Source organism: Sclerotinia sclerotiorum, genomic scaffold, assembly GCF_000146945.2.
Source record: "Sclerotinia sclerotiorum 1980 UF-70 scaffold_9 genomic scaffold, whole genome shotgun sequence".
In the NCBI taxonomy this organism is placed as follows: Eukaryota; Fungi; Ascomycota; class Leotiomycetes; order Helotiales; family Sclerotiniaceae; genus Sclerotinia; species Sclerotinia sclerotiorum.
In genome coordinates, this window is record NW_001820827.1 from 1,301,772 (window position 1) to 1,328,629 (window position 26,858).

Below are 26,858 nucleotides of genomic sequence, written 5' to 3' on the forward strand. Positions count from 1 at the left end.
GGCTTTGGGGAGATTGAATGGGGAGCCGAGTGGCGGTGGAAGGGGGAGAGAGATAGAGATAAATCGGTAGACTGAGCTTTAGGGGATTGGGATTATAAAAGGAAGGATAGTGGATAGTGGATGCTGGATAGGAAACTTGAGATGTGCTGGCTAGGAAGAGTTGGGATAGATGGATTGTGGATGGAATGAATATTAGGTGGTCCATCAGTTCAAAGTGAAGGAGGAGGAATCGAAGTTGGAGTTGGAGTGAGATACTACAGTACTAGACTACTTCTACTTGACGGTCAAGACACCTATCTTAAATATCGCCAGAACCTATCATCTCAGTCCTAAAATGCCATTCCTCAACAGAGGCTTAATAGTACGATATCAAATAAGCCGAAGACATGAGCTAATAAAGATAAAGACAGCAAAGTGAATGAATAACAAAAGCAAAGCGAATGGTAAAACTTATAATTTTAGAAATTTCCTACTCACTTACTTACCAACCCTCCTCGAACGGAAAATTAGACACTTCATACAATCATATCAACATCCGCACCACCATCCGCACCACCATGTATATACAAAACTCCCCTTCACTTCCACTTCCACTTCCTTCTCGTCTCCACCAAAATATTCTTCCGCTGAACATCCGAATGCGTAAAAACGGGTTTACGATCCTCAGCCGCAAGAACATCTAATAACTGATCCTCGAAAAAATCCGCAAGATAAGAGTATTTTCCATTTCTTTCGGCTTCCCATCTCGATCGCGCGATCACTCCTCGAACAAAAGCGCGTTCTGTCCTGAAAGGCCCGGATACTTGAGCATTGTTCACAGACGAGTAGAAGAGATGATGAGGAACTGCTTCCCCATTAACTGCACCAAAAAAAATCCTCATGTGGTAATTTCCTAATTTCGACAAAAGATATCTCCAAGTTTCGAGAGAATGATTGTTTTTCTGAGGCTCTAAGAGCGGGCCAAATAGACTCGAGCGTTTCCCCACGTAGTATCTCCATCACGAGAAATAAGTGGCCATCGTCATCTTTCCACATGACATATATATGACGCACATAACCTCTGATACTATTATTCTCGAGAAAGAGTAGATTGTCCCCTCAACTTGCCGATTATATTGACTATATTTCACAATGAAATGTTCACCAACTCCAACAACTCTTGAATGCCCATGCATCAGCTCCTTTTAGAATTTCTTTTGAGGAAAGAATTTCCTCGGTGCTTGGAAGTGGTGCGGGTCATTCGTTCGTGTTGCGATAGTAGGGGATCTGCAAAGACGTCATGATGTTAGGTAGGGTGTTCTATCTCAGTTGAGGTTCAAATTTCAGGTTAAGAAGAGCTGTTTGTGCTTGTTATAGTAGGGTTGCGTGGTGATTATATATATGCTGAATGCTGGCTAATTATTCCCTAGAGATATCGATGCTATAACCTAGATGGCATGGCACAATGGCATTTTCGTGGAAGTGATTTCGTACTGGTGACCATATCACAGGGAACATCACAGGATGGAATATGTGAGTAAAAACCGTACAAATCGTAGAACTTCCAACGGCTTTATTTCACACCAAGAAACTCATGGAACTACTAGGTACCTATCAAAAAGTCCGACTACGTACCCTACCCTCATACGCATAGAGGGGTTGAGATTTAGAATTCTTATCCACCACCACCATCAAAGCAGAAAGCTTTCAATATCAAGACTATAAAGACAGAATAATACAGGAGGGATGGACTTTCTACGAACCCTGGGTATCTCGTCCTCTCATGATTAAATGTACAGAGTGGACTGTGAACCAGACCACATATTCCAGCTTTGTACTGTAAGCCTCAGGTGTTTTGCAGAAGTGAGTTTAGGGACCTTGGTGTGTTTCAGGGATATGATTATATGGATGTGTCTATCAACTGTTTAGATGTGCTTTGGTGGATATTTAGGAGGACAGTGATTGTTGGTATCGATTTGGTTGTATTGAAGAGTAAAGTAGTCCGATTTATTGTGTTGATGGTTGGGCTTGATTGAGCCTATTCTGTGTTAGAAGTAAGATCTTTGTGTATGGGAAGGGTTTAGTGTCTACAGTGACTGGAACTGTCCCGGTACTGACTTGATTACTTTGATGAGTGCTGGATGCGGGAAGAGTGATGGCGACAGTTAAGGGGGGAGTGGAGAGGAAGAGTGTGAAGGGAGAGTAGGGTAGAGTAGGGGGAAGAGTGAGGCGGAAGAATGAGAAGGGGGAGTAGGGAGGAATAGGGAGACGAGCGAGGAGGAAGAGTAAAGGGCAGGTGGTCATTTTCGCGAAAAACAGTCTACATGAAACTGGGGCATACAATGTAAAATATGAATGATGATTGTATAAGTAGATGATTGATTGTGAGAATAACAATCATGAAAGGTTAGGCATGTTTCCAAAATGAGTCGGTTACCGTCGTTTAGGCGACGAGAAAGAGGAAATAGATACTTTGTAGCAAGTACATTACCTTCCTTTCTCGTAGACATGTTTTGTGTTTATATCACTGGGAGGGAAAGGTACACAAGTATAGGGCTGGCTATGAAGTGGATTGGATAAATTTTACGGAGTAGACAGAGATTACAAGAGGAGAAAACTAAATACACCGAGAGGTAGATTTTAAAATTGAAATGTAGTGGATAAAGCTGTGTATGATGGGATGAAGGATACTCAAGGGCATATGATATGAATAATCATCCTCGGACTACATAAAGTTCCATTTGCGAGCTTTTGAGCTTACAACAGATGTTTGTTAAGTCTGGTCTGCTAGACCAGAATGTCAAAAGGAAGGAGCAAACACGAATGTGGGGTATTTCTCTAGAACACAATTTCCAACACCTTCACTGGTCATTGAATTTATTTACCTACTTGATGAGCATCAACATGCGACCCTCATCATGTACGAAAAATCATGTCATATTCAGAAACACTAAACACTAAACATCGACCAAAGGTATGATCGCTCTCACAATACAAACACAGTACAACAATCACCACTCGGTGTCCCGTTGCGGTGACCGGCCCCGCCTATAAAGTGCCGACAACTTCGACACATCCTACAAGGCAGAGTACAGAATGAGTAAAAGCTTGCGAAAGTCATCATACTAGAAGCCTTGATGGCGAAAAGGGAGTTCATTCGCTTTGATGAATTGATGGATGGATATACCCTTCTTGCCACGCTCCATCGAAATCCTTCTCGCACCTGTACATCCCCTCCCCTTTTCCAACTAAAAAAGGAAACAACAAAACAAAACAAATCTATGCGATAATTGCCACCCAGTAACATCGAATAGTATCAATCTCTCCTGTCTTCACGGATCCTTTTCTTCTCGAAGTTTCAATTCTTTCTTTTTCGTAACCCCCCAAAAAAACACTACAATCTCACTCCCCTACCTCTCTTCCCTGTTCGGATTTGCATCACACCAATGCATCAACATAAGAAAGACCTTGCAATATTCTGTTGATCTATGGATTGAACAGGCCATAAAAACAAAAACGACCGGCAATGCGACCAGATTTCCTAGATTCAAGCCATAAGATTGAATTCTGCAGGGGAAAATTGCTTCTTACAATGAAAGGAAGGAATCGTTGATATGAATCTCATCAATGTGTTCAAGACTCAAACATCGAAACAATTCTGATCATTTCATGCTGGTAGGAGTGCTAGAAATGCTGGAGCCTAGAGTTGAAGACTGTTGAAGTTGCACGAAAGAGAGCCACAATACAGTATGTTGCCATTTATAGTTACAGATGACCTGCCGTTGCATATTCGATTTCGATTCGCGACTAAAGAAAGGAAAGCCTCAAGCCGCAACACACCACAAATTTCTGGCCATGTCCAGACTCCTACCACAACGATGTATACACACACAGATATCGCCAAGTTGGAATCTTTCAACCCACCATCACTCCCAGGAATTCTACTCTCTGTAACCCTAGTCATACGACTTTCGAGACAATTAACCTCCTTCCATGGTACAAAATTGCAACTCTATGGCGCTTTTAAAGTGTACCAAACTTCGCTGCCTTTTGAAAATTGGCCAATGGGTAACTATGAACTCTCTTGTTGGTGAGCAAGCATGCCACGTTTTCGAAGTAGATCCAACAACGGAATGGCGCCCCGGGCGTGAAATTATATACACCAAACACAATCAAGACGACTTTAGCGAATAATTTCCCGATTGAGAATTACAGAGGTATTTGGGTGGATATTGAGTATTTGATTAGAGACTTTTTGGATTAACCTAAGAGGCTAGGAAACTGCCCCGGCTCGTCTAGTTTTATTGCTAAAAGATGCTAAGATGATAATTAGTATATCCATGGGGTGCCGTTGAAAGTTGACCAAATCCAAGCCCAAGTCCCACGGACTCCGGAGTTATCAGTGGAGGAATTGAACCTGGAACATAAAAGTCTTGAACTGTGAGTGTCCGAAACCTCGACCATATATGTACTTTCAACCATTATGATATTGCTTAGGTACTGGTAGCAGACTTAATTGGACACGGAATCGGATTAATGATAGTTCCTGATTTACACTTGATCTCTAAGTCGGCGACTTGGCGGAACTTCCCAAGATTGAATGCAGCAAGATGCATCGGGGGTCACAAGAAAGAAGATGGTACTGCTGTATACTTTTCACGTGGCTCCTGCGGATAACAAATTAATTCACCCAGGAGGTTGTAGCTTTGAACCATGGGTTTGGTTTTTAAGAAACCTTCAATGCGAGACGGATAACGACATTGAAGGCCAATCTAATTCTGGATCTCCCCGCTCCGCTTCTAGCTGCAAATCAAACTGTCTATCAAATCTACTTTTCTGAGCCCGAGGAAGTGGGTAGCACAGATCATTAAACTGGGGTTATTTTGAAATCCCGCTTGGACTGAATGCTTGTAAAGTTATGAATAAATGGTAGTGCACAGGGGAGGCGATTTTACGAGGATGTTATTGGACACCATTACGACCAGAAGCCTGTTTGATTTGCAAGCAGAGCCTCATGATCACACTTGGATATCCAAAAATACCAACCCCTGAGGAATTTTGGGGTTATATGACACGATGTATAGCAAGGAACATGTAGCTTAAAGATCTTCAAATCTGACAAGGTTGAAAAGCCCAACCGGGGCAGAACCCACGCGAGGTAATCACTTTAACAGTTCACTTGGTAACAAGACGGCCTAAAAGAGTATCTGAGTGCACGTTGATATCTTGGAGGAACGAGATCCCAACCGAACTACTTTGTTCTGGACCCAACTCATGGAAACAAGGACGCGGCACTGTGTGCGGAAGCCAATTTTGAAGCTTAAGCATCTGCCTGCAGTAGGGTTACTGTCTAGTCAACTAGTCTTATCACTTCCAATTTATCCTATTGGACAGGGATATCCGTGTACGAACCAGGACATTTTCACATTGGTGCTACCGCACCTCCTTTACGCTTGGCAATCTCTTCACAAAAGCAAATTGTTGTCGTAAGTTTAGATCAATATACATACTATTTGGGCGTGGTACATAAACCCCTCATTCGAAAGGTTTATTGATCAGGACAATCTTGCGGGAGATTTGGAACTTAGCAAATAGATGTGGCTGGAATCCGTCCCCCGCTGTCGAACTCGAAAGCCTTTCGATACTTTTCGGTATCGTAAAGTTTCGGACGAACCCTTGGATGGTCCGCACTTCTCTTTTGTCTCATCTCACCCAAACAAACACCCACATGATTTGGACCATTTTTCCAAGCAGTCATTATCGCGATGGAAATATTCCGCTTGCACAAAGCTGCTGCTCGTGCTCGCTGGCAGCATAATTCAATATTGTTTGCATAATATAATTAATATCCATAGGATACACCGCTCGAGAACATATCGATTTTCACTATACCATTTATCCCGAGGTCCATCCATCTCCAATGATCGAGATCTTTTGGGAGGCAAAACATGTCATCGTCGTTGCAGTGATAGACACAATGGATGGACAACTAAGGTAAACGACGACAAAGTGGGCGACGCCAACCATCATATGGAAGCTGAAGAACTCTTTTTGATTGAAACGTTGCTCCTCAATGGCAGCTCACTGCAGATTGAAGTTACATTCACAAGTTCAATTGCGTAGAACCGTTGGTTATAATTTTTCTGATCAACCACACCCATATCGGTGGTAATTTCTGCACTGTTTCTGCACTGAAATCTGCACCGACTATCGCTTCCAAAATGTCAAGCGTCACTGTGACGACAGTAGGAGCGCGATTGGCTACAGTACGAAACCTCTAGCTAGTGGTGGAGAAAGCGAAAGTACCAATGGCGGTGATGACCGAAAGCATGCAGGACGATCAATTGGTCAATTACTCAGCCCTATACCAAAGATGCAGTTTTCAGGGCTAAAAGTTAGGTAGAGGCATTATGAATTATGAAATTATGGCTAGCTACAATGCACCAGGCTGTGAGGCTATGCAACAAGAATATATTAGGAATTTTTTTGGTCGATTTCTAACTTGCATGTTTTCTTTTTGCTGACGAGATTAGTTCTTGTTGGAAGTGGATACTTTCTGCATACGTATATTTTAGGTCTGAGTAAGGCATCATAAAATGCCACACCATGGAACTTCTGCGTTCTCAAGTGCCGGAGGAACGATTTGGAGCCGGGAAGTAACATCAACCACCTCCGGATCACGCTTGTCTTTGATTGCATTACTGTGTGCAGTAATATTTTACTAAATAAGCCATCGCATATCTTCACGATGTAGCTATTATTAACATTTGAAATTTACACGCCTTTATCGTGCTAACATGTGCCATATGGCGATAATTCGCAAGATATTCCTGATAATAGCAACTTCAACGGGTCTGTGTTTGAGGACTAAATTTATCAACCAATTCCGTTATTAGGATCCGACTATAATTTCGTAAGTTAAGTGCCAAGACGGCGAGGATTACAATTATCAAGAGATATAGCCAATCATGAGCGATAAAAGTCGAGGAAAAGGGGTTCATAGGGCTGACTTCCGAAGAGTTGCAGATAAAGTGAAACCAGGGGAATATGTTCTCCTTGGGAAATTGAAGCTTCTGGGGGTTCAAGATGAACTTTTTATCCGTGGGGAGAAAGTGTTCGGGTGACTTGAAGGGCTTCTAGAAGGATTCGATCCTTCGATGACGACGAGTATGCTTTCACGAAATTAAGGCTACACATATACACACAGAAGGGCATTATATTAAAGACAGGTCGACCAATATTATGTCCACACAGGTTGGTCAGATGGTTCAAAATCCTTCTGTGACACGACCCAAACAAAAAGATATTGTGGAGATCTCTCATGCATGATTTGAAATCAGGGGCGGACGTTGTGCGTTGTGTAGATAGAGGTGGTTTTGTTTCTTACGAGACGAGACGAGCAAGTAAAGTAAAGTAAAGAAAACAAAACAAAACAAAAGAAAAGAAAAGAAACTTTAAGGGATTCTGCCTCGTGAGATGGGTCCTGCCGTTCCCGTTCGCTTCCGTCATGTATGTACTGGTTGGAACTTGGGTACGTACCTAGTACTGTACGGACGAACTTTTGGTCTGTTGACTGTCTGTTGGACAGGACCATGTGGCTCGTGCCTACCTACCTAGGTATCTATCTATCTACAATGACCCGGTATGACAATACAATAATAATGATGCTATCTATGATGGACGAAACAAACGATCGCTTTACGAAAGCCGCCCTGATAATGAATGAGCAATAGCATTCGTCATAATGCAGAGCATATCTTATAGACTCACTCATACACGTTTCCAAAAAAAATAAAAAATGCACGGCTTCTATTTAGGTAGGTAGGTAGGTAGATTCATTACCACAAGGAGAAATCATGACGAAGTGAAGCAAGCTTAATAAGAGATGGCTGTGCTTTCTACACCGAGAGAGGCTGTGCAATTTTTTGCAATGGAAAAAAGCAACACTTTGGGTACCCACGTAGGGTATTTTTCGGTGGGGAATTTTAGGGCACATGAGATGAGAATTGATGGTGGTGTATCACTGGTGTGGCCGAGTATGGGTGCAGTAGCCACTCCTAGGTGTGAGTTCTGCGGTAATCCTTTCGTACTCGGGCCAATCATTTGTTGTGGGCCCCTGATTAACTAACAACCTAGCCACAGTGCATTTTGTACTCATCTAGAGAGTAGAGAGCACCGGGGAGAGAGAGGCCTTGTTACTTTTTGTCCTGACAACAGTTGGAAGCATTTGCGGATAATACTAGGTAGATATACATTTGTAGTTGGTGGCGGTCCCGAATGTTTGTATTGGTATATAATTTCATGTACCTAGATGATAATTGATCCTCCTCGAGCAGGTATAACTCCTCAACCCCCTAACCCAGGTAGCTGTATTTACTTTGTGAATTCTCATCCTCGATTTCAACCGATGTAATTCCAGATCTATTTCCTGTCACCATGTGTTCATTTAATTGACGAATCGATCATTCTCGGTACTATCGCATCCAGGCAACAATAAAATGTACCTTTCGTCGATCATCCGAGAAATGCATGGTTAAATAGATTAAAGCATGTTTTGTACAGATATTGAGGTGTGTTTTATTGTTTCGTCGATGGGTAACGAACGATGTAACTCAAGATTTCAACTCCTTCAAAATGAAAGTGTTCTAAAACGAAATGTCTCTTTTGGGAACCAGTGCTAGGGAGCCTGCCAATGATTGAAGATCTAGCCAGAGATTCACAAGCATTGCACCCCACCCATTTCGCCTTATTTGTCTAAGAGTAGCGAAAGCAAGCGAATGAGACAAGGTTTAGTTAACTCTAATGGGATTTCCCCACCCGGATCGGGGAGAAAACTGGGAAGGGGATGAAAGATCTACATGAAGGGGGGTTGCTCGTCGCACATCACTTGGTATGAATCAATGATGAAGAGTGACGGGGGCAAACGAACATCATCTTGTTGCGACTTGTAGACCATGTTCGCTCGCAACATTGTCCGCTTTTATACTTTTATCCACACTTGACTTTGACACCATGATCTCAATTCTCGAGTCTTTTAATTGTTGCGTGGGAGTTACACGGCTGTAGAAGCCCATGTTTGGTTGTACGGACATCCCACATCGTAAATCATCCTAAGATGTTCCCCTGCCCCCCGTAGCCTTTTTCGATGGTAATCAATCTTTAGTCTCGGGAGGGACCAGCGACAGGGGAGCCATGATTCCTAGCACGTTTGTCTAGGGATTTCCCGGTTTCCATGATTTGGTTGGCGCTTCTACGATATCTCATCTCTTTCCTCTGGCCTAAGCACCCTTTCGTAATCTTACCCCAAATTAATCACTTGTGCAAATGAACAATTCTGTCCTTGTATATTAGGGTGCGTGATATGATGTGTGTGTGCGTGTGCGTGTGTGTGTGTGTTCACAAATGGTTTGGCAATAGATAGTGGGAAGTGGAGCGAGCCTTGACCGACTAGACGGAGATGGGCGATGGTGGGACAGAGATTCCAGGCGGCCTCTAATAATGCACGCAGCGCCAGTTCTGCAAGTTACCCCTAAGGGTTACTGAGATCCTGTGTGCGAGGTGCGAGGTGCAAGGTTGTAAAGATGGGTATGCCCAGAAAAATAAAAAGTCAGCCATACATTTTGCCAGATGCATTCGGGTAAGGCTGTGTATGATTCTTTTTGGTGCCTGTTGTGTTGTATGGAATAGTGGTGTGCGAATGGATTTTGTGGATTTTCGCATGCATTGCTTGGTTTTTGGTGCACTAATCATTATGCATACGCTGCGGTGCAGTGCAATAGCGACCAGACCGAGGCCATGGAAAAGAAGCCACAATGTGCTGTGCTGTTTTTGATTTTGGGAAAGGCTTTGAGTCGACTGGGTAGGTCGGTAGTAGGTACAGACAGGTACGTGAATGAACGAACTGGTCTGTTCTGTCAATCTGTCACTCGGGTGGTCTGTGATGATTTTCGTCTAAAGGAAGGAAACATTTTAGACTTTTAGCTAGTCCCATCAATCGGGGACTAATTTCATCAAGATTTACTGCTACTCTGGATATGGGAATTTCCAGCGGCTTTTTCTCTTATTCTGGCCTTTAGACTTGTTGCCATTGTACTTGTACCTTACCAGTGGTATCTATCGTACGTACTGTACCTACTTTAGATACTTTCGGATATGTATCTAGGCGTCGACAGGTCTCTGCTAACAATTGATTAGGTATAGCTACTTTGCGTAGGGCCTCTCTGGGGTATTGTAGTCAAATCGGGACTTGCCATAATTATTGGACAATAATAGTTTAGGGCCAAAAGAAGGGAAAGACATTTGTACCAAGAAAAAATCCCTGGAAATGATTTGCTCAAAGCCCATGTCCCAATCTCAAGGTTCAAACACTATTACCCCCATGTCGGCTATCCATGTCCCCATGTCCATGCTTCATCGCCGGGCTTAGCATCTTGCATTTTTTTTTGGGTCGGCCATTTTTTGAAGCCCTCTTATCCTCTCTCGTCCAGAACTGCTAGTATTTTTGAGTTTTTGATCTCACTAGACAAGTCCCATTACATCTCCATACCACCAATATTACAATATAATATTAATCCTCAAGCTGCCCCCAACTTCCTGGAAAAGGAACATGTTCATGCTCATCCTTCATCATACACATCACACTCTCTCCACCCCATATCTACTCCATATCATACCACTAGGATTCAAAAATACCTAATCAGACTTTACCAAACTACTACAAACACTGATATATGTCCCGTTCTCCTGCTTGGCAATAAACACATCAACCTTGGAAAAAGCATCGATCATCCTCCCCGAACTACTGCATCATACCTAATCTTACACCTTCTACCTAAACTAAACCTTGCATTACTTTTTGTCTCTCGTCAACCATATCTCACTCATCATACCTTATATATATATATATTCTCCGCGCCTCGCCCTCTTACGTCGGCTTCTTTCATCGGCTTCCTGTCTCAGATCATACCTCTAAACCCAAAACACTACCTTGGTTCAACTATTCCCAAGTATCTGCAACAGCTTGCACAACATCTTCACAAAGCATATATACATTACCGATCTTCTCCAGCGCACAACTTCATAAGAAACTATACTCAACTACACTCTCGTACTGGGCCTCCAAAGGAATCAAAGGTAGTTCGCATACAGCCTTGGGAAGATGGTCCGTGAAGCAGTTTACTGATTGACATATCTAGTCGGCGATAAGTGTGGCTATCACCCCAAGACAAAATAGCCAGACATCACCGTCTTCAAAACAAAACTAGCACAATAAAACATGGTCTCTGTATCCGATCACTCCTTCCATATGCTTTCGCGACACATGGGCAACCAAAACGAAAACGACTTTCCTCTGTTCCCCGAATCAAACATGTATTCCCCTCAATTCCCATACATGGCATGCCAAACTTCCACATTGAACACGACGCTTCGTATGCATACCCGAGAACACAAGATGTTTATCCTACCAGCACTGGATTCGACTCCACAACAATGTATAGCGAGGTTCCCCAAAATTTCATGGAGTCGCCGGAGCTTAGAGGCGCTGCGCCCTCAAATTACTCCACAGCGAGTGGACCTTCTGCGACATCCTCAACCATTGGTTCCCCAAATTCAAACAACGGGCATATGGTGTCAGTATCAGAGTGGGGATCTGGACTCGGCATTAATCCAAGTATCGTTAATTACGATAACTTTGGTCAAGGAACCGACTACAACTTCTCTGCAGGTATGGAAGACTTTACTGTAGATTTCAATTCGGCCAAACCAGGCTTTGTTGGTGAGTGTGAAAATGTCTTTAGATCTACACCTCGTCAAAATAGTTCTTTCTCTTCATCCCACTTGGGATCTTTTTCTTCTTCATCTCCTATTCATACTATTTATACTCCAACGGATTCTTCGCGATCAATTGCTTCGCCAATTACACCTGTTAGTGCGATTCGGGAGGATTCTAGGGAAGAGAGTTTGAAATCTTCTCATATTTCTGCGCTTTCATTCTCTCCTGTATCTTGTGGATCATCTTCAAGTTTTAATGCGCCTTTTTTGCAATCTCCAACCAGTGCTAGTTGTAGTCAGGGGACAAGATTATCTCCCGCTACTACTTCACTAGCGCAAACGTCTAGTTCGGAACCGACATTATCTTATTCTTCATACCAACAATCTCCTTTCTTTTCTCAATCTAGCGGCAATTTGGTTGCTCCTCTCCAATCTTCTTGTGTGTTTTCTCTTTGTCAATTCTGGCACTGGCTTTATCTTTCTTTCGCCAAGCACACTAAAAAGAGTTTCATGCTAACAGTTGGTTTCTAGACCCATCTATCCTACACGCTCCATTCTCTGCCACTCGCCCAACATCCGCTGTTGGACAAGCTGAATTATCTCCTTATCAAGCACCCATGTACCCTACATCTCCATCACCATCTCAACTCTCTTCAAGAAGTCCTGGACCTGCCAAGGCCGATAGCGCCAGCCCTTATCTAGGCTCTCAATATTATCCATATCCACCACCAATGGTTAGACGACCATCTTTGACGATTTCCCATCAATCATACGGTTCTCAAGACGGTAACTTCAGTGGTGAAGATTCAAAAGAAAAGGGCCGTTGCACTTGGCCAGAGTGTGGGAAGGTCTTCAAAGATCTTAAAGCCCACATGTTAACACATCAAAATGAGCGCCCGGAAAAATGTCCCATACAGACATGTGATTACCACGTTAAAGGTTTCGCTCGCAAATACGATAAAAATCGTCACACCTTGACCCATTACAAAGGGACAATGGTATGTGGTTTCTGCCCAGGTTCTGGATCTGCAGCAGAAAAATCCTTTAATCGCGCTGATGTCTTCAAGAGACATCTTACTTCAGTACATGCTGTGGAGCAAACTCCACCAAATAGCCGCAAGAAGACTTCCGGAAACATCAACAGTGGAAAGAAACTCTCTGGATATGCACCAGATGCTACCGGAAAGTGTTCTACCTGTTCCGCTACCTTTAGCAATGCTCAAGACTTCTATGAGCATCTTGATGACTGTGTTCTTCGCATTGTTCAACAAGAGGAACCATCCGAGGCGATAAATGCTCGTCGCCTTGCAGAGGTCGAACAAGATCACGATGTTCACGAAACCCTCCGCAACAACGCCCTCCCAGTCACCACCAACATTTACCCAACAGCCGAGGACGAGGACGATGAAGAAGTCGACGATGAAAACGATGATGATTACACCATTCGCACTCGTACATCAAGGAAAGGTCGCCAAAACCGCAATCCTGTCAACGGTGTCCAAAAGTCTAGAGGAATGACACACTCCAAAGGTGGAGTCACTCTAAATACCAAGGGCCGCAAGAAGCGCAAGGACTATCCTTCATCGTGGGGATGTCCTACATCTCAAATGAAGATGAAGAAGCGCGTTCTTACCGTCTTTGATGGACCCCGTCGTCTCTGGAAAGATGACATGATGCTTGATACCGACTATGAGGTTCGCATCAAGCTTGGCGATGAAAAAGCCTACGTTACCGATCTGGATGTGCAAACTTTGAGGAGAGCAGAGGCTTTTCACAATGCTACGGATGAGGAGAAGGGTCCCTGGATCGCGGATGATTTGACGGGCATGGATTTGGAGAAGTTGATGGAGGTTAAGAGGGAGATGTAAATTTCTTCTCTCCTCTTTGCGTGTTGACCTTCCGCGCTCAACTTTTTGTTATGAGGTTATGAGAAGGATATTTTACTTATTGTTATGATTTTGCTCGTATGCATTGGAGCATTTTGCATATGCTTTATATCGGCGCTTTGGATACCATTTACATATATATCTTGCAGGGAGATATACTATTTACTACTTTTAACGGGACAGGATGGGACGATACCAATTTTTTTTTCAATTTTTTTTTCATTATTTTTCAATTTTTCAAAACTCTTCTACAATATCATACATATCAAATGTATTGGGAATATGGACGGTGTAGTGGGAATAAGATAAAAGTCGCCAATGTGCTCTTTTCTTTCTCTTTTCTACCTACAGTATCTACTCGCATTATCTATTGCATATGCATCAAACAGAGTTGTGTCATGGGAGTTTTTTTTACTTTTTTATCAGCTGGGATTCCTAGGGGGATGAATGGAAATGGAAGTATGAGATCGCTATTTTGGCTGGCCCATTTTTGGTGATGTATTTTGAAGGGGGAGGGGAAGATTACTTTGGAGGGCGTGGATGACTAGGTAGCAGGGCATCGTCACTGCGTTACTTTATTACTGTATGTAAAATGATTGGAAGTAAAGTAATTGTTAGTCTAGTCTAGTCTAGGATACCTAGGGATCTAGGAATGAATGGATAAAGAGCATTGGTCTCTCTCAACTCAAAATTTCATACTTACTTACTGCATTATCTCAGATGTGTGTCTTGGGCCTTTTTTCTTTTTTATTATATTATTTTTGTTATTTTTATTATTTTTGCGTGAAAATGTGTCAGCTGTATGTATGTATGTATGGTTCGCAACCCTCCACTTGGCTGAACAGATTTATAATCCGATTGCTGCTCCTGTACGCCATGTCGATCATGATCGACATTGATGTGTGATGTGATGGATGTGATGGATGTGATGAGTAGATTGAGAAATTGACGTAAAAGCCTCCTTCCCTGCACGTACGAATTATGAGTAAGCTTTTCTTGATCACACTTCATTTATCCTATGTATCTTTCTTTCTATTTATTTATCTAGGCTAGCTAGATAGATAGTTAGCTGGGCAGGTAGCTAGGTAGGATTCCAGGGATTGCAAGCGAGATCTCTTCCCCCTCGCTCACATCCATGGTGATGAGGCGATCTAGGGCGAGCGCGGATTCGGGTCGTGCTGTATGGAGTATGCATGTCGTGTGTGTGTGTGTGTGCTTTATGTATGTATGTTTTTGTGCGGATTTCATGCGGCTTTTCATGCAGATTATATGTGGATAGAATGGATTGGGGGATGGATGGGCGTTTTCGTGGGTATGCTGGATTAACGATGGCGATCGGGGGTTTTCAGTTATTAGTGTCTGTTGGTTGGAGATGCTGAGAATGGAGTTCTTGGTTAGAGGGGTGATGGGAGCTGCGTAGTAGGAAGATGGATTTATTGGTTCGTTGTGGTGATGTGATGTGATGTTGTGTATACTTTATTAGGTGGTATTGGGTAGAGAGAGAGAAGCGGGGAGGATGGTGATGGTGATGTGAGGGTAAGGCATAAGATCCTAGGTAGGTAGGGTTGAGTGTGGATGTTTGGGTATGTTGTTTTGTGATGTGATATGATACGGTATGGTGTGCATAGACGAGAGTTGTGGAGTATAGTATAATGACTTTTCTTTGTCCTGGCTGGTCGATAGATCCTGTATAGATGAACGGGCATAAGAAATAATAGTGTTGAGATGTGAAATACGTACTAGATCGAAGCTAAGGATGGTATAAGCCATGCAGCTATCGATTGCTCTAAAATATCCAAGATTTGAGGGTCTAGCATGCAGTGTTCTTAATCTGATGTGATAAGAAAGACCGCTACTTTAGAACTGGTATTAAATGATAATAGTATGAACTTATGTATCTGGATGAGATAGTATGGAGGGGAATAGAATATGATAACCTCAGGAGTTGCAGCTAGTAGCGGGGTAGATGTGATGAATATCTCCATATATTCTCAAAGTCCATGCGTATTGCTGTATTCCCATATATCCATGATATAGTCGGAATAATTCGATTCACCTTCTTCATTTAAAGATAGGTATTAAGATAATAATCCATATACAGATATACAAATACTTGCTAGGTAGTCATGGCTCATCATCGTTCACCACTCATTTGCCCGTTAATCTGCCGAGATAAAGAAAGCACGAGCCACACTTTCTAACAGTTTCTAACGCCACAGCTCTTATCCACAACCGCAGAACGTGGCCAGTTCTATTCATCATCAGATAATCAATATAACAACTCCTGGTAGAACATCCCGATTTCCTTTACTAGAAAATGCTAGGTATGATAATGGGTACTTAATTCACATACAAAATTATTGGTAAAGAGGATACGGTCACTTTTGAACTCATTTCAGTATCACCTTTCCGACTGAGCATTGAGCACGCCACATATACACACATCTTGAAGCTTGGAGCTAGAGCTCCCATATCTCAACTCCACTGGTTCGCAGGTTGATTGTTGAGCTGAGGCACAATGGGTTCAAGACTTGCTTGGTATGCTGGTATCTCCACTGCTTTGGCGGGTGGAGTGATTCTTTCCGCTTTTCATCAGCGCGCAAACTTCTATTCAGCATGTGTTTACCTAGCGCAAAGTAATTTGTGTCTTATGGTGTGTAGATTCTGAGCTTCAAACTCTTGATTCGATGGGCATTACTGACTTTCTATAGATTCTGATCAATTTGGTATGCTTTAATCTAAATTTCCTATCGTCACTTTCTGCGACATCACCCCGCCGAAGCTTCCGTTTGCTGACACATCTTAGATCCTATTTGTCTTTTCTAGTTTCATGTACGGACTTCAACGACTCTGCTACGGCCCTCTTCGTCCCATCGAAATCGAACAATTATACGAGAAAGCTTGGTTCGCCATCACAGAAACATGTCTCGCCATGACCATATTCAGGGAGGAAGTTGGGGCTTGGTTCCTTGTAATGTTTGTCGCTCTTCTTACCGGCAAAGTCTGGGGATGGATAGGTGATGGACGAGTTGAGATCTTAGAACAGCAACCACCTGCCAATCCGAAACTCTTTCATATTCGATTATCCATATCTTTGGCGATTTCGGTCTTGTATGATGCATGGTTGATGAGTTATACAATTAATACGGTGATTCAACAGGCGAGGCCGAATATGATGGTCATGTTCCTATTTGAGTTTGCGGTTTTAACTGTCTCAAGTTCTTCCACGGCTTGTAGATATATCATCTCGGTGATGGAATCGAGGGTAGTTAAGAAGCAGACACAGGAGAGACTAATTGAGAGAAAGAGAGAGGTTAGGGAAGAGAGGGCAGAAATCATCAGGCAGAGAGAGATCGCGCGCGCGGCAGCTGGTGAGAATTATCAAGAACCTACTACACCTTTACCCTCCGAGGACGATATTGAAGAAATGGACATTGAAGTTCCGGGATGGGAAGCAAAGGGTCAATGGGTTTTGACCCTTGATTTGATAACCGGTGAGCTCATAAACGTATTTTACTTTTTTGCTTTTGCTAATTTTGAAATAGACTTCATGAAGTTATCCATCTACTCATCATTCTTCTTCATCCTTTTCACATTCTACGGTCTACCTATACATATTATGCGAGATCTATTTGTTACGGCAAGATCATTCATCAAACGGCTTACCGCATTCTTAAGATACCGCAGAGCAACTCACGATATGAATTCAAGATACGAGGATGCAACAGTTGAGGATATTCAGAGGGAAGATACATGCATTATATGTCGAGAAGAGATGCGACCTTGGTCTGTAACAAATCCACCGGTACCTGCTGGAGCACAACCCAGACCAGGTAGTGTCAATGAACGTACAAGACCCAAGAAGTTACCTTGTGGGCATATTCTTCATCTAGGATGTTTGAAGAGTTGGCTTGAAAGGCAACAAGTATGCCCAACATGTCGAAGTCCTGTTGTAGAAACTCCTCAAGATGCACAAGCCAATGCCAATCGAAATGCAAGAGCTAATCAGCCTGCTCCGGGTCAACAAGATGGACCTGCAGGTGCACAACCACCAGCAGCTCCTGGTCGTGGCCGTGGAATGCGTATGCTTAATCTTGGACCAATCAGAGTAGGTTTTGGACAAGCGAATCTTAATGATTTTGCTGGCCTTCAAAATCCTCCAGGAGGTCAAGCAAACGGCGCAGGTGCAGGACCTAGAGTTTATGGCTTGGAATTGGGTATCCCCCGTAGAGCTCAGCCTCAAGCCCAACAACCTCCTGTGAACACTGGAGAGCACATCGCAGTACCACCTGACCAACTACAACAACATTTAGAAGAACTCGAACAACAAGTCGCCCAGGAAATTCGAAACTTGCAGTTGGCTCATCAGCAGCTGTTGGTTGTCCAATTGTTACAAGGCGAATTAGCAAGACTGAGAAATTTACAAAATAACGTCTTGGATCCTTTGGCCCCACACTTCCCCTTGCCGCAATTACCCCAGATTCCCAACTTTCAGAATCCGCCACAAATCCCCCCTTCATTCAGTAGCCGAACAACAAATCTGCCACAAATTTACAGACATGGTGTACGGCCCAATACCTCAGCAATACCGTCAGGTAGTGCTGACCTTCCACCTGGAGTTGTCATACCAGAAGGCTGGTCACTTCTCCCGTTGGAAAGACTACACAATGCCCATTCACCTGGCCAAGCAGGAACATCAGAGACATGGACAGGACCTGCAGCAACATCAACATCCGATGACCAGACCATCGCCTCCACATCTACACAAAATGTAGTCAGCCCTATAAATGTGGAAGGTGAAACTTCTAACAATAGCGCCACACCAATTAATACTGAACATGCTCACTCGCAAGCTGATTCGGTTGATTCTTCTGAAACAGACGCCAATGATACTCCACCGTCTATTTCGGCTGACCAATCGACGTCTACAACTACTGCATCTACAAATCCAAATCCATTTGTTAATCCTCCTAACTTACCTAATTGGGGTAATTCACAACTATTTTCGGGATCAACATTGGCAGGTAATCAAAACCTTGATGGAGCTCGTTCACTGTCAACCTCAGCTCCACATCAAGGAAGAGAAAATTTAAATCCTCATGTTTCTCTTGATGAGATGGCAGGTACTGGTGAATCAACTAGTAGTTCAGCGGAACCGAATGAGCCAAGATTAGACGAAGATGGTGAGATGAGGAGACGGGAGAAAGGAAAAGCCAAGGCGGCAACAGTGGAGGATACAGTAGATGGGGAGGAATAAGGGGAAATTCATGCTTTGAGATGAAATGTGGATTGAATATTCTTGGTTTCCTTCTAATATTCACGTGTTAATTGTTTAACGTGCATGATGCATGATGCATAAAGCCAGAGATGGAGTAAGATGGAGATGCATTATTGGCGTTCTTGGTGAGGGATTCTCATGGGATCGAGAAATGGATTGGCGTATTTTTCTACGTAGTAGGTAGGGGTTATGGATAGGTTTAAACATAAAAGTAGCAACATAAGCATAACTTTCACAGGTGCGCTGCGGCATTACTTTGTCTTAATTTTACATACATCACCTCTCATAAGGTTATCTTTGTATTTGGTGGCTTGGCTATGCTGTGTTGTGGCAGGGCGAGGAGATGCAATGCGATAGGATGGATGGATGGGGAGTATGAGATTACTTACTTAGGTATCTCTTTTGGAGTGTTGTTTGGTGCTGGTAGGAAGGTAGGGAGATAGCTGGATAGCTGGATGGGTAGTGGAGGTATTTATAGTATTTATGGTATTTTTGAAAAATGTTGAAGAAAGAAATAGGAAATAGGAAATAGGAAATAGAGAAGTTGTAATATAGAGTTGTAGAGATAGATAGGTAGATGAATTGATAATGATTTTTAAATAGTTAGTGAGTTGGTGAGTTATTGGGGTTGAGTTGTATGGAGTCGAATACTTTATTCGAGTATAAGGTTAGGAATAGTATTTTCTTATCTGATCGGTCTAGATGTTTATTGGGATATTGGGATATATTGGGATGTTAATTGGTTATATATCGATACTGGATAGTAGATATTTTATTTGCGGGGAGAGGGAGAGGGGAAGGAGGAAGGGTATGGATTGCTGGAGTTTCTTTAATGCCACGACTTTTGACTTTGGATGTCGATTTGAGTGTCGGTGTGGTAGTATCGGTGAAGAAGTGAGAAAGATGTGAACAGGTTGTTGTAGATTGTTGTAGATATGGATGTATTGGATAGGGATAGTTTGAGAGTAGGTACCGGTACTTTGTTTGTGGATGAGGTGTATGTGAGATGCAGATGTGTGGATTTGGATTTGGATGTATGGAATCCTTGTAAATGGCTTGCTTTGCTTGGGTTTGAAACAATGTTTATGTATGGAAGGGAAGGGAGGCGAGGGAGGGATAGGGATAGTATGTTAGATGTTGATGTTGACGTTGGATGTTAAGGATAATATTGCTATATTTGGGGGCGATATTTAGAAATCGTGAGGTCATTGATTTACATTGATTTAGGATTGGTTTGGTTTGGTTTGTGGTGTGGATGTGTTTATAGATTATGGATGGATGGATTTAGATTCCCGGGCAGATTTAGATTGAGAGGCAGGGAGGTAAGGGGACATGGTGGTTGGCTTCTTGGTCTGGTGGATGGATGTTAGAAGGGTTGAGTTAGGGATGAGGTGAGATTTAGATTCTTGGAATTCTTGGGCTCTGGGATCTTGGAATCTTTGGATACGATTTGAGACGGGATAAGATAGATCTGCAAGCGAGACAGACACGGGATGTGATTGCGAGATGTGATTGTTTACTATATGGGGTATAAGAGTTGAATTCGGAGTCAATTATAGATTAGAATTTTATGTAATTGGGTTGGACAAGGGGATTAGGTATAAGATATTTGTATCTATAAGGCTTTTCTTTTCTTTACGAGGACTTCCTGTGGCTCTTTCATGCCTAGAAAGTCACTCACCAATAAATTCAATTTTAAATTTAAATCTCCAAACTTATATTTAAGTCCTTTGACTTAATTTTACAATGCGGGTTCATGGCATATACATCCGGTATACGAGTTGTCTATGATTACCTACTACTACTAGGCAGCTAGCTACCTAGCTCGACGTAAGACCAACTACCCACCAACTTTTTCTCAAAGTTGAAGAACGTTCTACGTATAGATCCGGGGTACGAAAATATACCTAGGATGTATATGATTCATTACTTTTTAATTTACCATTTACCATAGTATCAGGTTTTCTGATCATACTCTATGGTTACTTACTAACTTACTTGCGGACTCCGGGGATGATGCGGTTTGTTTATTTCTGTTTGCTTATTGATAAGATAGAGAAGGGGGAGGAAAGGCTTGGGTTTATTTAGATAAGGGATATATATATAACGTGGTTTATCAGTATGTGCACCATATCAGCATATGCACCACTTTGTTACGAGGTTTGCCGTCTAGATCACGTGGAAGTGCTCCAGGCTCTCGAGGTGGTTTATAACTAGGCGTCAAGCAGGGACTTAAGTAATGACAATAATGATATGCAATTCGTAACTAATAGTAGAGTATACTAAATGATTGATCTTGAGCACGAAGCTCTATACAAAGGAAATCCATCTTGATTATATAGACCTTCGTGTTCTAGCTGATCAGTAGGATCAGTATGGCTCAGTACTGAGCTTGCTGATCCTCACTGAGTCAGTCACATGATATTGGTAACACGTGAGCGTCTTCTTGTTACCCGGCGTAACACACTTTTACCTCAATTATTATCTTTCAATTAAAATAAAATTACAACAACATTATAAAATAGAATTAAATCATATACAATTTAAAAATCAATTAATGCTGGATCTAATTGATAAGTTTGTATATTATATGAAGTACTATTTGTGACGCCTCACACCTCCGGGTCACGTGGCATGCCCCGTTTGTATTTAATCATAGGAAAACTCTCTACTCTTGTTTTCCTTCTTCTTTTCTCCTTAGCTTAGTATTTTCTAATACAAGATACTTTACCCAGTATTCTTGAGTGTGACACTATTGTATTTGCTACATCGTTGTATAATAATTTATCTTTTTGTTGAAGAATTATTATTTGTATATTCGTTGTAGTATATCTGATCATTTATATTCTCTTACTTTAATATATTATATTTATTCTTTATTGAAAGTATTTTTATTTTTTGTATTAAAGTTTTTTTAACTCTTTAATATTTACTAAGTATTTCATTTATTTTATAGAGATTATGAATCTTAATAATTAAAAGTATATTTGTATAAATTAAGAGCTTTGTATCCTTAGTTAAAATTGCAACTATTTTAAATATTGTGTTACGATAGTAACAATTGACTAATTAGGAGAGCTTGGGCCTTGTGCAAAAGCGATCAGATTTCATCGAATTAATATGTGATCTGGGCCACCTTAAGATCGTATGTGCACGCACTGTCAGAAAGCACGTGACTTGGAGCTTTTGGAGCTTGAGGATCCAAAAGGATCCAATGGAGCCTTTGGAGCTTAGGATCCAAAAGGATCCAAGGGAGCATGAATATCTATATAACCAAGATGGATTCCCTTTGTATAGAGCTTCGTGCTCAAGATCAATCATTTAGTATACTCTACTATTAGTTACGAATTGCATATCATTATTGTCATTACTTTAAGTCCCTGCTTGACGCCTAGTTATAAACCTACTTCGAGAGCCTAGAGCACTTCCACGTGATCTAGACGGCTACCCTCGTAACACTAATCTTCTTTATACTTTATATTTTAAATATATAATTTATTATATTTTCTATATTATTTATTCGAGAACTAAATCCTTTTTTATCTATATTAATTATATATTGAAAAAGCGATTTCTTCTTTAATTCTGTCATTTTATAATATATTAATCGAGATCTAGTTTTCAGTATTCGATCAGCTATTTTGTAGATAAGGGTAATATGCGGTATATTATAGATTTTAGCAGCTCTTCGTACACTTAGTTTTTTGGATGAAGCAATAGCTTGAATGGCTAGATTAATTTGCGACTCTTGCATATTGATTTGAAAGGTTGAATATGGATTTATCGCGTGTTAAAGTTGAGAGGTGGTAATTGAGGTAAAAGTGTTCCGGTTACTGATAAACCACGTTATAATAACAAGAAACGACAAACTAACGGCCCCCAAAATATACTCTAGCCACACACACAAAGACACCAACAATCACATCGTACCTACTTCATAGTAGCAAATTAGGCGCAGAAGTGAATGCCGCGTTGGTTTAGTTGGACTTGAGCTTGTGGTGACTCAATCCATTTTGTTTCGTGTAAATATAGGTTATGTATAGGCCTTCCAAAAAAGCATGCTCGCCAATCAAGTAGAGAAATGTCATTGTGATTGTGGTGAGCCTGAGTATACACATCAGGGGGTTTTAACGTATCTAGTATATGTACCTGAATATAATTTCAAGTGTGAGTATAAGGTTTCGAGGTGTATAGCTTTTATGTGGGTTAAGGATGTTACCGTTCAGGGAGGAAATCGGAGGTTGGAGTCGGTTGAAGTTGGATGATGTTCTGACTTCATATATATATATGTCAATTTTTATCAAGGATGTGTTTAAGGAGCAGTGAGTTGGATATACAGTTTACTGTTGAATTTTCTTCGAATTTAAAATTGGGGTGGATTTTAATTTTGGTTTTTTTAATATTTGTGAAGTGTGCTAAGTTAACGTTCCTGAGTCTCCCAACATGGATGTGTACACAGACGGTTCTAATTTTTATTACAATTCTTCTATTATACTGTTTCTTTAGCTGCAGATTATATACGTATGTTATTGACAGTAAAAGTTACAACTTTTAAAATGTACCATCTCTGAGCCAATCCTATCAGCATTTCCACTACGAGTACTGCTCTAGCAGTTCTGAGCAAATACGTAGCACCTTAACACCTCCTGCACATCACCTGAGTATGGATTCAGTACGTTGCATACACTGTGTTGTTCATGACTTAAAGGGAAAGTTGCAGAGATTTGCAGGAGGATATATACAAGGTGGACATTGAAAAGATTACCCTGGCCCTGAACTAGCATATACATTAATCTTCAAATTTTGGTATTTTTCCTCACAGATAAATACAAAAATCCAAAGATATATCTAAGACATGTAATTAAAGAGTATAGAATACACCGAACAAAGAAAAAGGGAAGCTACCTAACGAATAAAATATCAAAAATATATATAAGAAAGCTCCAAGCAGTTTCATCTCCATCTCCGCATCATAAGAAAGTTGAGTATATGATTATATTATCAGAGGAATCCTATAATTACACATATCAAAACAAAAAAGAGGTACTTATCCCGTTTATAACCTGATATCTGGGAAACAATCCGTATACTCGATGTGATAGCTATCATCGAATTATTGGTATGAAGTCGACAATTTATAAATTACTTTCAACAATCTACAGAACACCTATTTGTGATTAAGGATTTTTTAGATATTAGTATATCAATACATTATTAATTAGAAAAAACATATACAATGAAACATTTCCTCAGTCGCCATTCCTCATCCTTCTTAACTGCTCATGTCAAGCTCCCATAATCATCAAACTCAAACCCTCATAAAACCTTATATTAATGAAATGAAAGAAACACACTAAAGCCTTATTTATACAAATAATCACAATCACAATCACAATCCAACCGCACCCCTCATCTCTCCATCCTGTCAGACCTCACAACCCCCTCTGTAAGATTATGACTCTGCCCACCAATTCTGGCACCACATTCCGGACATCTAGCCAATTGCATAGGCATTCCACATTCACCAATTGCAAACTACAATAAATATCAGTCTCTCATCTTCTTAACTTTCCTTCACACCCAAGATCAACTTACCGGATGTCCATTCTCACATTCATACCAATGACCACTATGAGTAGCGATTCCACCGCGACCTGAAACCATCGCTTTTTTAATAGCATCTAATTCCTCTTTCGTGACTTCCTCATACCATTCTCGACGTAAAAATTTGATTGATTCCTCGACTGCAGTCAGTAGCGAATCTGCATTTTGGAATCCTTGCGAACACAAGTTTCTTGCTTCCTCTAATAAGTCTTTAGCTTTCTGTATCTCGGAAGTTTTCTTGGTTGTTTGGGAAGAAATAGAACGTGTATATGAATCGTAAAGGCGAGCGATCTTCGCATAATAGAGGATTCCCTCAACAGCGAGTTTTGGAAGACTGTCTTCTTGACAAGATGATATGTAAGAAAGACAGGAGCGGAAAAATGCTATGGAGGGTTGGTCTGGGGCGCCGCCGGGTAATTTGATTGTTATTTTTGGGTTAGCCTGTAGTTTTTGAGATAAGGGGAATTTGTCGGTAAGTACGATATACCTGAGGATTGTGTTAGCTGTAAAATCCTTTCATGATCTAATATATTCAAGTACGTGTGAATATCGAAATTTGGAACACTTACTGAAGCTTTAATTGCACACCATGTGCCCCACGGGTTATACGGCGATCTCGAGGTGAGCTACGAGTATTTGAAAGAGACAAGCTGGTTATGGCATCTTCAATTGATCGTTGTCGGATGGCATTGACAGTTGCATCATGAAGTTTCGTCGCGGGTTGGTGCTTCTCCATTACTTTCTTACAGAATGCATCCACTCTTTTCCCAAGTTTTCTAGACTTATCTTGTCGCTCTTTGAGCTGTCTTTCAGCATTGCTCTGCGTTCTAGAAGTTATTCCGTTCACATTGTTCATGATCAGAAGAGACTGTCTAGTATCATCAAGTTCTTGCTCCAATTTATTGATCTCGGATTCCAACTCTCGAAGTTCTGTTTGGCCAGTGACGAGGAATCGTTTGGACATTTCATCAATCACAGCTCTGTTAATAACTCGATTGTACCGAGGTGTTGCGAATTGACGAAGGGGACATTTGCAATCCGGACATCGAGGGATAGAAGATGCTAGGGTGGCAGTTGCGTCTTTGATTGCTGTGTAGTTTCCAAGTATATCTTGCTCGTATACCTCTGACATCCCAACCATCCCATCGAGAGTCTCGGCTGTGAAAAAGTGCTTGCATCCGAGTGCGACAATTGGTGTTTCGTCAAGGTCAATGTCGCCATAAAGTTTCATTTCTAGTAAATCAACTCGAGCATCTTGTTTCGTGGAGCATATCTGACAGTAGTCTTCTGGACATGGCTCGCCACAAAGACCTGGACATTGGTGACCACAAGAAAGCTTTGACGAACAACGCTTATTACAAGGCAATTTATCGCAAGGTCCCGCACATCTATAAAATTATATGATTAGCATTTTTTGTGTAATTATCACTGACGAGAACTAGCCGCAAAGCTTCTCGAGCGAGGTTGAAGATACTTACGGCATGTTGCACCTCTCTTGATGCTCACAAGACCAGGTGCACCTTTCTATGCAAGGCGCGCAAGCTTGATGGCATTTCAGTGTGCATTTCGAGTGAGAACATTGAACCTATTTTCATATTAGAGCTTGGTCTTATTCCCAGATTCGCATAAAATACATACCTCACATGGCGCAGAGCAAAGACCACATTCTTTACCTTCATGACATGGTAGCTTACAGCTATGGTTGCAGGTGCTAAGGGGGCGATTGCATGTTTTGGTGCATGAAGGATGTTTCGTGACTTGTTTTCCTCCTTCCTGGTGAGTGCACTTACCGCATGTAGATGTACAGGCATGTGCACACGGTAATTTGGCTCCACAAATGGCTGGGCAATGAAACCCTGGCAAAGTAATGTCCTGAGAGCAGGGCACTTCAATAATGTGATCGCAGCCAGACATCTTCTTTTGCACCATGACCATACAACGAACTTTAGCAAGGTCCCCAGTCAAATAACACTCAACCCCATCCTTTATGTGCTTGCAAGGAAGTTGTATATTGTCAAATTTAACACGACATGGTCCGCAGTCTTCACCGCAAGTGGGCTTCTGACAAGAATGACCACATGGCTGGTGAAGGCGTTCGCAGCGCTGTGGGCACTTAAAGATAGCATGCATACTCTCAGAATGGCAACGAGCCAAGCATCGATGTCCACAATCAGATAGACGCCTATTACAGGCTCGAGAGCATCCCCCTTCTGGGCTCAATCTGAGGAAGTCATCTGGTTGAGAAGCTTGCAAGTCATCATCGGGATGTCGTGGACAACAGAGTCCAAATGACTGCCCAACAGATCCTGCCTCTCGCAGTATACCAATGACATCAGCCC

At 41.7% G+C, this 26,858-nt stretch overlaps 13 protein-coding genes across 13 annotated transcripts in view; 8 read left to right on the forward strand and 5 right to left on the reverse strand.

Annotated features, from left to right (window-relative positions):
• Positions 1 to 117, forward strand: part of SS1G_07417 (hypothetical protein) — a gene marked incomplete at both ends in the record, with an annotated part of 2,760 nt that extends 2,643 nt beyond the window's left edge. The window contains one exon of the mRNA XM_001591920.1: positions 83 to 117. Within this exon, the coding sequence (XP_001591970.1) occupies positions 83 to 117 (35 nt within the window). The remainder of the gene's footprint in view (positions 1 to 82) is intronic.
• Positions 118 to 578: 461 nt separating this feature from the next.
• Positions 579 to 881, reverse strand: SS1G_07418 (predicted protein; the record flags this gene model as incomplete). The annotated part of the gene is made up of 1 exon (XM_001591921.1): positions 579 to 881. One exon carries the CDS (start codon positions 879 to 881, stop codon positions 579 to 581), a length of 303 nt encoding a protein of 100 aa, XP_001591971.1.
• Positions 882 to 1,904: 1,023 nt separating this feature from the next.
• SS1G_07419 (predicted protein) lies at positions 1,905 to 2,489 on the reverse strand (the record flags this gene model as incomplete). Its single annotated transcript, XM_001591922.1, has 2 exons — positions 1,905 to 2,017; positions 2,321 to 2,489. The coding sequence occupies 2 exons, from the start codon at positions 2,487 to 2,489 to the stop codon at positions 1,905 to 1,907; spliced, it is 282 nt and encodes a 93-aa protein (XP_001591972.1).
• Positions 2,490 to 4,472: 1,983 nt separating this feature from the next.
• Positions 4,473 to 4,595, reverse strand: SS1G_07420 (predicted protein; the record flags this gene model as incomplete). Its single annotated transcript, XM_001591923.1, has 1 exon — positions 4,473 to 4,595. One exon carries the CDS (start codon positions 4,593 to 4,595, stop codon positions 4,473 to 4,475), a length of 123 nt encoding a protein of 40 aa, XP_001591973.1.
• Positions 4,596 to 5,563: 968 nt separating this feature from the next.
• SS1G_07421 (predicted protein) lies at positions 5,564 to 5,737 on the reverse strand (the record flags this gene model as incomplete). Its single annotated transcript, XM_001591924.1, has 1 exon — positions 5,564 to 5,737. One exon carries the CDS (start codon positions 5,735 to 5,737, stop codon positions 5,564 to 5,566), a length of 174 nt encoding a protein of 57 aa, XP_001591974.1.
• A 1,210-nt stretch (positions 5,738 to 6,947) lies between these two features.
• Positions 6,948 to 7,308, forward strand: SS1G_07422 (predicted protein; the record flags this gene model as incomplete). The annotated part of the gene is made up of 2 exons (XM_001591925.1): positions 6,948 to 7,091; positions 7,234 to 7,308. The coding sequence occupies 2 exons, from the start codon at positions 6,948 to 6,950 to the stop codon at positions 7,306 to 7,308; spliced, it is 219 nt and encodes a 72-aa protein (XP_001591975.1).
• A 556-nt stretch (positions 7,309 to 7,864) lies between these two features.
• On the forward strand, positions 7,865 to 8,141 carry SS1G_07423 (predicted protein; the record flags this gene model as incomplete). Its single annotated transcript, XM_001591926.1, has 2 exons — positions 7,865 to 8,042; positions 8,122 to 8,141. 2 exons carry the CDS (start codon positions 7,865 to 7,867, stop codon positions 8,139 to 8,141), a joined length of 198 nt encoding a protein of 65 aa, XP_001591976.1.
• A 1,240-nt stretch (positions 8,142 to 9,381) lies between these two features.
• SS1G_07424 (predicted protein) lies at positions 9,382 to 10,192 on the forward strand (the record flags this gene model as incomplete). Its single annotated transcript, XM_001591927.1, has 3 exons — positions 9,382 to 9,384; positions 9,751 to 9,863; positions 10,180 to 10,192. 3 exons carry the CDS (start codon positions 9,382 to 9,384, stop codon positions 10,190 to 10,192), a joined length of 129 nt encoding a protein of 42 aa, XP_001591977.1.
• A 1,277-nt stretch (positions 10,193 to 11,469) lies between these two features.
• Positions 11,470 to 13,619, forward strand: SS1G_07425 (hypothetical protein; the record flags this gene model as incomplete). Its single annotated transcript, XM_001591928.1, has 3 exons — positions 11,470 to 11,755; positions 12,283 to 12,749; positions 12,819 to 13,619. 3 exons carry the CDS (start codon positions 11,470 to 11,472, stop codon positions 13,617 to 13,619), a joined length of 1,554 nt encoding a protein of 517 aa, XP_001591978.1.
• Positions 13,620 to 16,155: 2,536 nt separating this feature from the next.
• Positions 16,156 to 18,894, forward strand: SS1G_07426 (hypothetical protein; the record flags this gene model as incomplete). The annotated part of the gene is made up of 3 exons (XM_001591929.1): positions 16,156 to 16,209; positions 16,444 to 17,131; positions 17,183 to 18,894. The coding sequence occupies 3 exons, from the start codon at positions 16,156 to 16,158 to the stop codon at positions 18,892 to 18,894; spliced, it is 2,454 nt and encodes an 817-aa protein (XP_001591979.1).
• Positions 18,895 to 19,850: 956 nt separating this feature from the next.
• Positions 19,851 to 20,075, forward strand: SS1G_07427 (predicted protein; the record flags this gene model as incomplete). The annotated part of the gene is made up of 1 exon (XM_001591930.1): positions 19,851 to 20,075. One exon carries the CDS (start codon positions 19,851 to 19,853, stop codon positions 20,073 to 20,075), a length of 225 nt encoding a protein of 74 aa, XP_001591980.1.
• Positions 20,076 to 22,973: 2,898 nt separating this feature from the next.
• On the forward strand, positions 22,974 to 23,180 carry SS1G_07428 (predicted protein; the record flags this gene model as incomplete). Its single annotated transcript, XM_001591931.1, has 1 exon — positions 22,974 to 23,180. The coding sequence occupies one exon, from the start codon at positions 22,974 to 22,976 to the stop codon at positions 23,178 to 23,180; it is 207 nt and encodes a 68-aa protein (XP_001591981.1).
• A 1,144-nt stretch (positions 23,181 to 24,324) lies between these two features.
• SS1G_07429 (hypothetical protein) lies at positions 24,325 to 26,002 on the reverse strand (the record flags this gene model as incomplete). Its single annotated transcript, XM_001591932.1, has 4 exons — positions 24,325 to 24,450; positions 24,511 to 25,006; positions 25,089 to 25,907; positions 25,998 to 26,002. 4 exons carry the CDS (start codon positions 26,000 to 26,002, stop codon positions 24,325 to 24,327), a joined length of 1,446 nt encoding a protein of 481 aa, XP_001591982.1.
• Between the last annotated feature and the right edge of the window lie 856 nt (positions 26,003 to 26,858).